This window comes from Odocoileus virginianus, chromosome 31 (assembly GCF_023699985.2).
Source record: "Odocoileus virginianus isolate 20LAN1187 ecotype Illinois chromosome 31, Ovbor_1.2, whole genome shotgun sequence".
NCBI lineage: Eukaryota > Metazoa > Chordata > Mammalia > Artiodactyla > Cervidae > Odocoileus > Odocoileus virginianus.
In genome coordinates this window covers 26,129,519-26,143,616 of record NC_069704.1, presented here as the reverse complement: position 1 = coordinate 26,143,616, position 14,098 = coordinate 26,129,519, and the positions used below count along the sequence as shown (strand labels likewise).

The window sequence follows — 14,098 nt, the reverse complement described above, 5'->3', positions numbered from 1 at the left end:
CCCAGCAAAGCTCTGTCATTGCTCTATAACTGGGTCCCCACATGGTCCAGATGGAAGCCACATGGTCTGTGTGACCCTTGTTCACTCTCTAAGTGATATCCAGCCCTTTGCGCCCCCATGGACTGCAGCATGCCAGGCCTCCCTGTCCCTGACTATCTCCTGGAGTTTGCCCAAGTTCATGTCCATTGAATCGGTGATGCTGTCTAACCATCTCATCCTCTGCCTTTTGCCTTCTCCTTTTGCCTTCAATCTTACCCAGTCAGGGTCTTTTCCAATGAGTTGGCTCTTCACATCAGGTGACCAAGATATTGGAGCTTCAGCTTCAGCATCAGTCCTTCCAATAAATATTCAGGGTTGATTTCCTTTAGGATTGACTGGTTTGATCTTGCTGTCCAAGGGACCCTCAAGAGTCTTCTGCAGCACCACAGTTTGAAAGCATCAATTCTTTGGTGCGCAGCCTTCTTTATGGTCCAACTCTCACATCTGTACATGACTACTGTAAAAACCATAGCTTTGATTCTATGGACCTTTGTCAGCAAAATGATGTTTCTGTTGTTCAATCTGCTGTCTAGGTTTGTCAGAGCTTTCCTTTCAAGGAGCAAGCGAGCATTTTTTAATTTCATGGCTGCAGTCACCATCCACAGTGATTTTGGAGCCCAAGAAGAAAAAAATCTGTCATTGCTTCCACTTTTCCCCCTCTATTTGCCATGAAGTGATGGGACCAGATGCCATGATCTTAGTTTTTTGACTGCTGAGTTTTAAGCCAGCTTTTTCCCTCTCCTCTTTCACCCTCATCAAGAGGCTCTTTAGTTCCCCTTCACTTTCTGCCATTAGAGTGGTATCATCCGCACGTGTGATCCCTGGGGGTCCTGATATACTGAGTCCTCAGGCTGACTGCCTTCCAGAGTTGGGAGCGAGACCCTTCTCTGTGGCGTACTGTCACCTTCCACTGCCCCCCGCCCCCCGCCCCCCAGGCCATGGCTGGCACTCTGTCATCCCGGGCACCCTGGCAACCCACTGGCAGGCTCCTCCAGCTGGGCCAGGTCTGGCTGTTTCCTCTTTTCTGTTCCTCTTTATGAACTTGTCCTTTGAGGGCTCAGCTTCACCGCGGGTCCAGTCCTTATTGCACCCCTGCCTCCTTCTGTGGCATAGTGTTTGCTGCCCACTTCTGCGCAGCAGGCCTTGACTGGCTAGGAGCTGTGAGGGCTCCTGAGGTGCATAGGAGGTGTGGGGTGCAGACAGACCCGGCTGACCTCACCTGCTCTTGCCCCACTTCTGTGTGGTCCGGGCAAATGTGGGGCCTCTCTGGGCCTCAGTTTCCCCCTTGCACACCATACCTGAGGGTCTTAGGGTGAAACCACAAAACCTGTGGACAGCTGCTGCCTGGGAGCCCCTGTATGGCTCTGAAGGTGTCAAGTCCCTTCTCCCGCTGTGATTTCTCCCCGTCGTGTGGAGGTTGTGCGGCTCCTGGACTCGTGGCTGGGCACTCAGAGAGCGGTTGCTCACGTGACCACCTTAAGTTTGATGATGTGTGGCTGGTGACCATCTTGAAGCAGAGTTGTGACTGAGTTGTGGTCCCTATGGCTTTGTCATGTGGAAATGTGCCAGTGACCAGTTTCTGGGCGCCTGCTAGAGACTGCAGGCAGGAATGTGGGAGAATGCGGGAGGAAGGGGATGGCCCTGAAGTGGGGCTGGCTTGACATGGGGTGAAGTCATCATGAGGGGAATCGCTGAGCACCCCCAGGCCTTCTGGGGCTCCCTGGCCCACCCAGGCTTGCATACAGGTGTCCACCCGCCCTGCCTCTCCCTGTTGTCTGCAGCGTGGACTCTTCCCTCCACCAAGCTCCCAGGGGAGGCCCAGGGGCCCTGAGATGGGTGTCCCAGGATGGACAGCTCAGGTATCCCCCTTCTCAGCGGGATACCAGGACCTGAGAAATGTGGAGGAGATGAGCTAGGAAGGGACATCGTTCTGATCTTCTGAAAAAAGCAAGTCTTTTGCTACTTGTTAGGAAAAGGAATACATACTCATTTCAGTGATTTAGGAAAATACAAAAAGTGTAAAGAGAAAACAAGCTTGCCATTGCCCGGTACCAGTGTGGAGCCCTCTTGTGTCACTATGTGCCGGGGCTGTAGTTTGAGTGTCTGCACATTGTGAACACGTAAACTCAAAAATGTATAAAACCTGAGTTTTGATTACTGTGTCATATCCTGCTCTGTGAGCATAGCATGACCTGGGTCTCTGACCTCCTGGCTGGAAAAGTTTACTGCTCTTAATTTTTTGCTATTGTGAATAATCATGGGGTGGACCATCTTGCATGTGAATCTTGTGTGCATTTCTACTTTCTGCCGTATACTAGGTTTGAGATTGTGGAATTACTGGCTCAAAGGACGGAAACCTTTTTTAAACCCAGGCACACACGACTGTGTCTGGGGAGGCTTCTTCCCATGTTAGATCCTCCATGGGCAGGATGAGTCCAAGTGGCCCCACGTGCCACGACCATTATTGACACATCAGCTGTGCCACCTCTGCCCTCCTGGGTGCTTCACAGTGCGGGGGCTGGAACGTGAGGGCAGTTCTGCCCTTCCACCTTCCCTCTGGAATTAAAAGGGGCCACCTCCTTTTTTGGAGGCTCCTCCTCTAACTTAAAAAAATCAAAACAGTGTTACAGAATTTGTGATTTACGGTAAATCAACATCCTTGACAACACAATAGGAAGAAACCACAATGCAGTCTAATTTTGGATTCATGAGAAAATTCCAGCCTTGATTCTCAAAGGCTGAGCAGAGGAGAGTGGTGCCCAGGCCGGGCCAGGAGCCTATGCCCTGGGGAGCTCCTCTGGCAGGGCCATTACCACGAGGTCATCTTGCTTGGGGGTAGGATTCTAGAACGTGCTACTGGAAGTCGCCCTACTGGCAGGCAGAACTGGGATTCCTGTGGGATGGCCACAGAAGAACTGTTCTCTCTTGATCCCCCTTGACCCTTGGTTCATGAGGGTCTCACAACCGGACCATCTCCAAGGGGTAGTTTTGGATTTTGCACAAAGAACAGGGAACCCAGGCTTCCTTGGCAGCAGGACTTCCTGGAGGGTGGATAGCCGCTTTGGCATTTCTGACCTCATTTTGCCACCTTTGCAAGTGTCTGAAACCTGCAGCATCAAACTCCTCAGTTCTCTTTTTCTTGGTCATCTTTGGTGTCTTATTTCCCACTCACCTCTGTCTTTGCAAATTCTGTTGTCTTTCTACTTACTGGGCTCTGGGCACCAAATGAACTTAACACTTGTTTGGGGTAGACTTTCTGGCATGCTGGGGTCCCTGAGAGCTCAGATCAAACCAGTCCCTAGCTTCGCCAGGTCATGAGCCCCTGAAAATGCAGTAGAAACATCACTCATTCATTTCAGCCTTCTCCTCCCTAGGAGGAGGACCTGGGGTCCTGGGTGCTCCTTCTCCTAGGGACTTGGGGTCCTGGGTGCTGACGACCTGGATTTTCTCCAAGGTAGGGAACGTGGGGTCAGCAAGGTCCATGTTGATGTCTTAGGTGGTCCTGGCAGTCTGTGCTTCTGCCTGCTGTCCACCACCTGGGTGGACCACAGCTTTCCACCCTGGGCATTGGGGCTGGGCAGGCTGGATTTGGCCCTCACAACTTCCTGTCCTTTAAGAAGGCATGTGGCCTGTGGGGTGCTTGGGGGACCACTATTCTCATCAGAATTAAAAAGGACAAATGCTACAATTATCTGGCTGCCTGTGTCTTTTTGCCAAGGTGTCAGAGCTGTTGAAGCTGTTCTGCTTTTGAACGGATATCCTGGGTGACGTTTGTCCCCATCTAGCCTCTGAGGTCTATGTAGGGTTCCCCTGCCTTGGTCCCACAGCACCTCTCCCAGCTTCTGGTCTTTCCCTTCTGCCCTGAGCTGCCTGCCTCCACTTTCCCTCTCTCTTGCTCCCCTCCCCTTCCTTACCCTCAGGCTCTCCCTAGTCTGCTCACCTGGCCAGCTCTGCCTGAGGCCTGGCTGACCCTCCCAGGCTGCACTTGGGACTGCCTTGTGTGGTTGTGATGATCCTAGGGACACGGATGCAACTGGGCCCAGCCACGTTTGAACCCTTTGAATCCTTGCTTGGGCCTGGAGTGTGTGGCAAGCTCCAGTGCCTGCTTCCCAGGAGGGCAATACCCACCTTCCATCGAGAAGCCCCTGAGTCTGGGGCAGGGTGCTGCGAGGACCATTCTCACCGCCTCTTTGGCTCACTGTGTCCGCAGAGAGCCTTTGCCTGCTGCAGTCCCACCAGGGGCACAGACAGGCGATAACCTTGGGCACCTTGCCACAGATGCAGAAGGACTAGCAGGCTGGGCCTGCTGAGCTCCATCCAGAGAAGTCCTTGGGTGCCCAGCTCTTGTTGTGAGCCAACAGGGGTCTCCAGTGGAGAGAGGGCCTTCCAAATTCAGTACAGTCTGGCTGCTTGGGTTCAGGCGGCCCTTAACAGGGCTCCTGTAGGGGGCATGCATGTGCAGGCACATGCATATTTGGAATTTTCTTCAAACTGATACTCGTTGGTGGGCTCAGCAGTAAAGAATCCACCTGCAATGCCCAGAGCTGCAGGAGGTTCAGGTTCGATCCCTGGGTCAGGAAGCTTCCCTGGAGGTGGAAATGGCAACCCACTCCAGTATTCTTGCCTGGAGAATTTCATGGACAGAGGAGCCTGGCAGGCTATAGTTCATAGGGTCGCGAAGAGTCAGACAAAACTGAAGTGACTTAACGTGCATGCTGAATGCTCTTTAATTATTGATACTTGCCCACTGTACTTAGTGAGGGCAAGGCAGGGGTTTTGTGTGTATTAATGTGAAATGTGTGCTTCTTTTTTTGTCTTTAAATATTGACTCATCACACTAGCAGCCACTTAATGTGAATACGTCTGCATTTCTCTTTTCACCATGGGATGGCATTGATCATGCACACTAAACGTGTGATCGATCCAGGTGCAAGTTGGGGTGACAGTCTCCATCAGAACAGCAGTGTCTTTGCTTCTGGCTTTGGGGCAAGAAAAATGCTTCTGATGTTTCTGTTGTTCTGATTTTTTTTTATAATTTCTCAAATAATTTCTTAGGAGCCCTCAGAAAGGCTTAATGTTGGGATAAAATAAACGACCGGTTTTCAGTAAACAACGCTGACAGAATGGCAGCGAGCAGATGTGGTCTAGTGCTCTGCACACAGGATCTTGAACTGGGCAGTGGGTCCCTGGACCCTTAAGACAGGATTAGGGGCGGTTCCCCCCTGCATATGGTACACCCAATGGGCTGAATCTGGGGACTTCATTTCCACATGTCAGGTGGCCTTGTTAGGGTCATGGGCACAGACAGGCAGGGTGGTGATGCATCTCTCTGACGGGGGTTGCTGCTGGTATTTCCCATTAGGAGAGGGCAGGCTTGCCTGGGGTCACCCCACTGGGTGGCCCAAGCCCTGGGTGGCTCTCCTAGGTGAGGGGCAGCCCTCAAGTGTGCCCAGCAGAATGGGGCCCACCTTCCTTGTTTCTCACTTTCGCTTTCAGTCCCGGGGCCTTCCTGCTCAACACAGCAAACAGCCAGACCCGTCGTGGTCCAGGTGAGACCTGTGCCCCCCAGGTGGTGGTGTTCTAAAGAGGGAGCTCCCAGGAGTGGGGTGGGGGTATCTGCATGCACAGTTAACATGGCTGTGACCTCCGGGTCTGTTTTCCCATCTGTCACAGAGGCCCCTGCTGTGGGCCTTCCAGAGCATGATGAGGCTTCAGCAATGTGTGGGACCAGCAGGTGGTGTTTGGGGGAGCCAGCCCCAGGAAGTAGGCCTGAGAAATGCCAACTGGGGGGGGGTTGTATTTTAAGGCGCTTTGGTTTCCTTCCCTTTGATTGACTTGAAACTCAACCCTTATGAGGCCTTTGGGTGGGAGTGGTTCCCGCTCTGCCCTTAGAGCCTACATTGGAGAAGCCCCCTTGGGCCTGCCATGGTACACCTGACTCCTGACCTGTTGAATGGGCCCTGTGTCACCTGACCTGAGACCTTCTGCCTGCCTGCAGGGTCAGTGCTGGCACATAGAGGCCTTGCAGCAGAACCATTGCAGCCCTTCTCGTTTGTCCCTGGGTCCCTGGGCAGGCAGGGGTTCGCAGTGGGCTGTGGGCATGCATGACCTCTGCTGGGACAGAGACAGACCCTTCAAGGGAGGTCGCCATCCTCAGCGTTTGTGAGCTCCAGAGCTGCCAGTGACGAGCAGCCTAGAGCCAGTGCCCAGTGTGGACATGCAGTCTGCACTGTTGATCTAAACTAATAACACAGCCAGCTATTTTACCAGCAAAATGGGTTTATTCAGGCACAACAAAGAATTACGGTTTGAGACATGCAGTCTCTGGTGAGCACAGGCCCGTCCAGGGAACAGAGGAGAGGACCGTTCTTCTATGGAGGAAAAGGGAGAGTTGGGAGGAGCTGCTGTTAACAGAGCCCCTTGGAGGAAACTGGGAATTTGAAGTGTAGTGGCGCTACCAGCAGGTCTCCGTCTTTCTACATTTACCTATGCTGGGTGTGATCATCTGAATGGAGTCACAGTTTATGGCCTTCTGTGTCTGGTTTCCTTTGCTCAGCACAATGCTTTTCAGGTTCATCTTTGTTGTGTGTGTATCAGTACTTCGTTCCTTTTTAAGGCCGAATAGTACTTCGTTGTATGGCAGCGTCGCAATTTGTTTATCTATTCATCAGTTAATGGACATTTGGGTTGCTTCCATCTTTTGGTTCTTGCAACTACCGCTGCTGTGAATATTTGTGTACAAGGGTTTGTTTGAGAAACTGTTCTTAGTTCTTTTGGGTCTATACCTTGGAGTGGAATTGCTGGGTCATCTGATACTTTTATGTTTAACTTTTTGAGGAACCGCCATACTGTTTTTACATAGAAATTGTACCATTTAACATTCCTACCTGTGATAAGTAAACCATTGTGAAAGTCAGTCAGTTGTGTCTGACTTTTTGTGACCCCGTGGACTGTAGCCTGCCATTGTCTTCTGTCCATGGAATTCTCCAGGCAAGAATACTGGAGTGGGTTGCTGTTCCCTTCTCCAGGGGATCTTCCCGACCCAGAGATTGAACCCGGGTCTCCTGCGTTGCAGGCAGATTCTTTACTATCTGAGCCACTAGGAAAGCCCTGTGATAGGAGAGCGTTCTAATTTCTTTGCATCCTCACCAGTCCTTGCTCTTTTCCCATTTTCTTTTTTTCAACTGTAGCCATCCTAGTGAATGTGCGGTTGTGTCTCATGGTTTTGATTTGCATTTCAGTGACATCCAGATGACTAACAATGTTGAGGATCTCTTCATGAACTTGTTGGCCGTTTGTATTTCCTTGGAGAAATTTCTATTTGGAACCTTTGACCATTTTAAAATTGATATGTCTTTTTTGTTGTTGAGTTGTGAAGTTCTTTATTCATTTCAGTGATAGATCCTTATTAGGAACATGATTTGCAGATATTTTCTCCCATTCTGTACAGTGAAAAGCCTTTTCACTTTCTTGATGTCCTTTAATGCAGAAAAGTTCTAAATTTTAATGATGTCCAATTTATCTCTTTTTCCTTTTGTTGCTTGTACTTTTTTTTTTTTTAAACTTTTAGTTACTTTGTCTTTTATTCACAGTGTTTGGGCATATTAATTTTATCTTTTTTTTAAATGCTATTTTAAAAGCAACAGTGGAGGTAAGAAAATATCTTTTACTCTTGAAAATATTGTTAGCATGGTCTTCTTTAGTTGCTAAGTCATGTCTGATTGTTTGTGACCCCATGGGCATAGCCTGCTAGGTTTCTCTGTCCATGAGATTTCTCAGGCAAGAATCCTGGAGTGGACTGCCATTTCCTTCTCGCGTTGCTTATACTTTTGATGTCCTATCCGTGCCCAAATCCAAGGTCGTAAAGAGTCACCCCTGTGTTTTCTTCTAAGAGTGTTATAGTTTTAGCTCTCATATTTAGATTGTTAATCCATTTTCAGTTAATTTTTGTGTGTGTGGTGTGAGGTAATTGTTCAGTTTTATCCTTCTGATATCTAGTTGTCCTAGCTCCCTGGTTCAGCTCCCTGGGGAAGGTGACTTACAGCAGTCCTCTTCATGGGGTCCGGGAGGGCCCTGCCCGCGGCTGCAGACTCTATGCTGAAATGATGGGAGTGCCTGGGCTCTGAGACACCCCACCTCCCGCCTCCTGCCTCAGCCTCTCTGGACCCTGTGGTGACAGGTAGTGGTGGCTCTCTTGGAGGCAAGCCTAAAGCCTGGCCAGTCCCCTCTGCTTCTCCCAGTCACATGGTGAGGCCTTCCTTGACCCTCCCTCTCCATTTTGAGTCCCCCACCCCATCCCTGTGAGCTGCTGTCGCCACACATACTCTGCCCCAACTGCCCTCACACCACCTTCCCTTTCTCCTGAGGTGTTGCCGAGCTCTGCAGGGGAAGCACTTGAGGAGTTGCTGACTGCTGGTGATAATCTGTTTCTCCTCCGTTTCAGCTGTGTTGGCGTGGAAGAGGAGGAGGCCCCGGACATTGACATATACCACTGCCCAAACTGTGAGAAGACCCACGGCAAGTCCACCTGTGAGTATAGCCCCGTGCTGCTGCCCCTTGGATCTGACGGTGGGGCTGAGGTCTCTGCGTGACCTTGATCCCAACCCCAGCTGGACCCTACCTTGCTGGAGTCAACTGCCCTGTGAAGCTGCGGCCAGGGGCCTCTGGTGCCTAGAGACCTCCTCCTGTCTCGTTTATTGCCCCTCATGGCCTTAGTAGGCTGGCTGCGGCCCTCCTGATCATCTCCTGCCTGCAGATGCAGCTAGGGCCCCTCATGGCCTTTAGAGAGCCCACCAGCCTCCAAAGGCCTGGACAAGGGTTGCAAACTCTAGCATTTGCAGTGACCAGGCAATGTGAGATGGGGACATAGACTGGGAGATGTCCAAGGGGCCATCCATCCCAACTCTGCCAAGCTCTGCCCAGCTGGCCACTTCTTATCTATGTAGCGGTCTAGGAATGTGCATTATTGGGGACCTGTTCTTCCCGTCTCTAGCACTACTTGCTTGGAATCTTAGGTGATCCCCTTTCTCTATCTTTTTTTCAGCAATGAAAAGCATTTTATTTCCTGTTGGTTCCACATTATTAATAAATAAGAGTACAGAGAGGACAACTAATAGTTTTTTTTTCTTAATTGAAGTATATGGCCAAGGAATTTTGTATTTTTGAAATGCAAAAGAATTCCCATTCTCACACTACTATTTGTGCATCACAGAGACTTTTTCATGGTCCCCTTCCGTGTGGCCCTTTGGGGGTGTGGGGGAGGCCCAGTGGGTGCTCTCCAAGGCATGGCCTCATCCAGGGTGGCTCTGAAGGGCCCCACATCAAGGCTGGGGGGCAAGTTCCAAGGCCAGGTCCACATGGGAGAACCATGATCTGCCAGGGCTGGAGCCCTGGAGCCCTAGCGGGGTAACCCTGTGGATCCAGTGGGCATAGAGGTGTGGAGTCCTGTGGATCCACTGGCGCGGGGTGAGCCCACCCCCAGCAGACCCTCAGCAGTCCTGTTCTGTAGGTTGAGGCCGGCCAAGGGAGCCCGTCTAGCCCTTTGGGAAGCTGGGTGAAGAGCGGTCTTGCCTCACCTTGACCTTTCTTGGGCCTCTCTTTTTGCCTAGCCTGTGCTCCATCATCACTGAGTGACCGTAGGAACTGTATTCATTTTGGCTCTTGTGCCCTGCTCTCCAGCACATTGTGGGCATGTGGTAAATGCATGAGAAGAAGACAAGAAGGCCTAGTGGCTTCTGAACTTCCCAGGCGTGAAGGTTCTCAAGTTCCTAACCCTCACAACCCTAGAAGTTGACAGCACTGATGCTCACAATACGTCTGCCCTAAATTACCCCATCCTTCTGATAATGGCTTCACAGCAGACACAGGAGGATGCCTGTCGCCCCATGGCTTAGTCTGCATTTGTAACACCTTATGAAACTCCAGGAAGGCTGGGAGGCTAGGGGAGATGAACAGGGTATGCGCTCAGGTCTGCCTCTCATGGCCCTGGGAGTGGGGTCGGGGACCATTAAGGGCTGGAGCTGGGAGACACCTCCCATATAGATGTGAGTGCCAGGGTAGGCACTACCCTGGGGTGTGCTCAGGGAGGGTGGGGGGCCAGGACACCTCTATAGCACTGTTCTAGATCAGCAGTGTGGGACCGCAGCCTGGGGGGACCTGGAAACCCCTCCCTGATTGTGTGCATTGCGTGTGTGCATGCACATGTGCGTGCATATGTGCTTTATAAATTCTGTGAATCAGACTCCCCTGATGGCCTGTGTGTCCAGCAGGGATGAAGGCACACCTTCCGCCAGTGTGCATTCCTACACTGCCCATCACCCTTCATTTTACATGTGTGTGCCCTGACCCGAGCCTGTCTGTGACAGACTGGTTGGTTTCTGCTGCGTGGACTCCGGTCACACCTTCTGCAGGAAGGCCCCTTGATGACCCTGTGCCCCCTGGGAACCACCCAAGCCCACGCGCCTGCCTCGTTTCCCTGTCCTGGCCTGGGTGTGGTTTGTGGTGGGCACAGTGAGGTGAGGCCAGCAGGAAGAGGGCCAGGACAGGATGGAGTGGGGGATGGAGCACTAGGAATGGATGGAGGCAGGGCTCCCAGAGCGAACTGGACCTGAGGCCACATCCCTCGTGCTTTGCCTTGTCTTTACGAGATCACAGGGTTCCCCCTCCACGCTGCTGCCATCTGTCCCTTTGAACTGATTTTGGTTTGTGACTTTCAGGCTCACAGGTTTACCCATGAAGGCTCATGGGAAGCAGGTGACATGACCCTTAAAGTGATTCTGAATCCTAGTGTTTCCTCTTGTTAGCTCCATGACTGCTTAAGAGGTTTTGTTGTTGTTCGGCTGCTCATTCGAATCCGACTCTTTGCGACCCCACAGACTGCAGCACGCCAGGTTTCCCTGTCCTTCACTATCTCCCGGAGCTTGCTCAAACTCATGTCCATTGAGTGGGTGATGCCATCCAACCATCTATCTGTTGTCCTCTTCTCCTCCTGCCTTCGATCTTTCCCAGCATCAGGGTCTTTTCTAATGAGTTGGCTCTTCTCATCAGGTGGCCAAAGTATTGGAGCTTCGGCTTCAGCATCAGTCCTTCCAATGAATATTCAGGATTGATTTCCTTTAGAATTTAAGGAAAATTTTAAGAGGTTACTTACTAATTTCTTACTTTCCTTCTCCCTGAGGCAAGCATCGCTGTCACACCTTTGGGATGGGGCAAGCCGTGCTTAGGAGGATGGGCTCAGCTGTGTTGCCGAATGTCTTAGGGATACCTATTGCCCCTGTAACCCAGGGGGATCCGCTGAGTCCCCGCCAGCTTCCATCCGTCCCTTAGGTACCTTGTCAGAGGGTGTCTTGGGCCACCCATAGGCAGGAAATGCTCAGCCTCAGAGCTCAGGAGGGTCTTAGACCCTGGGGAGGGAAGGAGCCCACCAGTCAGGGCTGCAGAGGTGTTCAAGAGTAGCCCTGTGAGCTCAGACCTGCCTCACAGCTTCATCTTTGGCTGTTGTCCTAGCATACCTGCTCCAGCCACAGTATCAGGCATATTCCAGCCTCTACCTGAGGTGCTTGAAGCTGCCCAGTCCCGAGTGAAGGCCCGGGAAGCCCAGATGGCCCAAGACTGCCACTGGCTGCTGGTCAGCAGGGGCCCCAGGCCTGGCTCCTGGCAGGCAGAGGAGATGCTGCTTCTTTCTTCTGCTGCCCACTGGTGCATGCATGGGCTCCCTGCATGTCTGCTGTCTCTGGGCTGTATGCCCCCTCCAAGACTCGGTCACCCCCTGTGCCTCCTGGCACAGGGCCCTCCATACTCACGAGGAGCCCAGAAGGCCAGAACCAGCATTAAAGATGAGACAGAGAAACACCCAGTAACTTGCCTAGAGTCACATAGCCTCAGGATAAGTGGGCAAGAAAGATTTGGACTCCTCTCTGGGTCTGGTGGGGCTTCCCTTATGACTCAGCTGGTAAAGAATCTGCCTGCAATGCGGGAGACCTGGGTTTGATCCCTGGGTTGGGAAGATCCCCTGGAGAAGGGAAGGGCTACCCACTCCAGTATTCTTGCCTGGAGAATTCCATGGACTATAGTCCATGCGGTTGCAAAGAGTCAGACAAGACTGAGCGACTTTCACTTTCACTGGGTCTGGTACTGCCACCAAAAGTTCTAGCTCCAGCACCTCCTTTCTAGGACCTGGCCTGATTTCCATAATATGCATTTGCACTTTGGTCTGGGAGACCAAGCATGATGTAAATATCACCTATTTTAGAAGACAGTCTCAAGGAACTCTGACTTGATGAGACAGGGAAGAGGTGGCAATTTGGAACAGAGGTCAGCTCAGCCACCCCACACCCAGTGCCTTCCTCTTCCTGCTTTAGGCAGGTCCCACCCAGGAGCAGTCTTCAGCTCCCTTCATCCCCACAACCACTGAAATGCAGGCGGACTGCAGCCCCCACCAGATCCCTGTCTGTGAAAGACAGACACTCTAAGGGCCCCGCCAGCTCTCCCTCACCTCCAGTCACATCTCTGCGTGAGGATCATGTTTAAAACCCTGCCAGGCAGCCCCCCAGGATGGGTCTCCATGCCTGGCCCATCTTCACTCACTGAGTTATCCATGGCTGCCCTGAATGGGGCGGAAGATATCAAGGAAATAGCCTCCTTCCCTCTGGGAGCTTGAAGTCCAGTAGGAGCGTATGTTAGTGTGTGTGCATATTTGTCCTTATATTTATGTGTGTCCTAATGTGCATGTGCGTGTCCTGGTCCAATAAGGGCATGTGTGCTGGCATGTGGATGTGCATATGTATATGTGCGTGATCATGTGTCTCAGCCCAGGAGGGACAGGTGTGCATTCTCATGTGTAAAAGTCCAAGATGCGTGTGTCCAGTGCCCTGGGAGCAGGTGTGGCAATAGGATACCCTGAGGATGGGCAGGCAGTGGTGAGCAGGGCGTGGGGAGGGCAGTGGGCATAGAAGATACCCTGAGGACGGGCAGGCAGTGGTGGGCAGGGCATGGGGAGAGCAGTGGGCATAGAAGATACCCTGAGGATGGGCAGGCAGTGGTGGGCAGGGCGTGGGGAGGGCAGTGGGCATAGAAGATACCCTGGGGACGGGCAGGCAGTGGTGGGCAGGGAATGGGGAGAGCAGTGGGCATAGAAGATACCCTGAGGATGGGCAGGCAGTGGTGGGCAGGGCGTGGGGAGGGCAGTGGGCATAGAAGATATCCTGAGGATGGGCAGGGCGTGGAGAAGGCAGTGGGCATAGAAGATGGGGCTGGCCTGCCCTGCCTGCGAGTTGTGGGCTGTCATGGCAGCAAAGATCCCAGTAGGGAAGAACAGTGGTCTGTCAATTTAAGGGCAAGTCCGGGGGTAAGACAGGTGAGAGGGGTCCTGAAAAATGAGCCTGGGTGGGAGCTTCTCAGGGGGCACCTCTGACGAGTTCTCAGCGGACTGAGTGCTGAGTGAGGTGGGGCCCTAGGAAGCCTCAGCTTTTGAGTGCCATCGTCTGAGCCAGCAGGATGGAGAGTATGGAGTAAGAGGTGAGGTGGGGGCTGTGACTCAGGATGTGAGAGGTGGGAGTTCCTGACCCTGTGTCACCTCGGGGTCCTGAGAGGCCGGGGAGGCTGGGTGGGTGGGGGCCAGGGAACCCCAACTTCTTTGCCTCCGAGAGGTCTGAGTCTTGCAGCAGTCATGGTGGCTGCCCTCCTGGCTGGGTCTCTGCAGGCATGGGGAGAGGAGGGGGTTGCAGGTGATGACCTGCCTCCTGTTTCCCCCACAGTGAAGAAGAAGCGAACCTGGCATAAACATGGCCCCGGGCAGACGCCGGAAGTGAAACCCGTGCAGAACGGCAGCCAGCTCTTCATCAAGGAGCTGCGGAGCCGGACCTTTCCCAGGTGAGCAGGCCTTGTCCTCTCCAGCCTGAGGTCTGGATACGCACCCCGCACTGGGGCTCCAGGGCCATGGGCTTCCCTCCAGGGAAAGCAGCAAAGTCCCAGAAGCTCCAGGTGCTCCCAGTACGGGAGCTGATATCTCCCTTCTCAGCACCTCTGCAGATAGGTGATTGTGACCCTCTTCACAGCCCTG

At 52.6% G+C, this 14,098-nt stretch overlaps 1 protein-coding gene across 3 annotated transcripts in view; it reads left to right on the top strand.

Moving 5' to 3' along the window:
- PHF2 (PHD finger protein 2) overlaps positions 1–14,098 on the top strand; it is a 93,190-nt gene that overhangs the window by 46,561 nt on the left and 32,531 nt on the right. For all 3 annotated transcript variants that reach the window (XM_020905478.2, XM_070459434.1, XM_070459433.1), the window contains exons 2-3: positions 8,483–8,568; positions 13,794–13,908. In XM_020905478.2, coding sequence (XP_020761137.1) covers positions 8,483–8,568; positions 13,794–13,908 — 201 coding nt within the window. The remainder of the gene's footprint in view (positions 1–8,482; positions 8,569–13,793; positions 13,909–14,098) is intronic.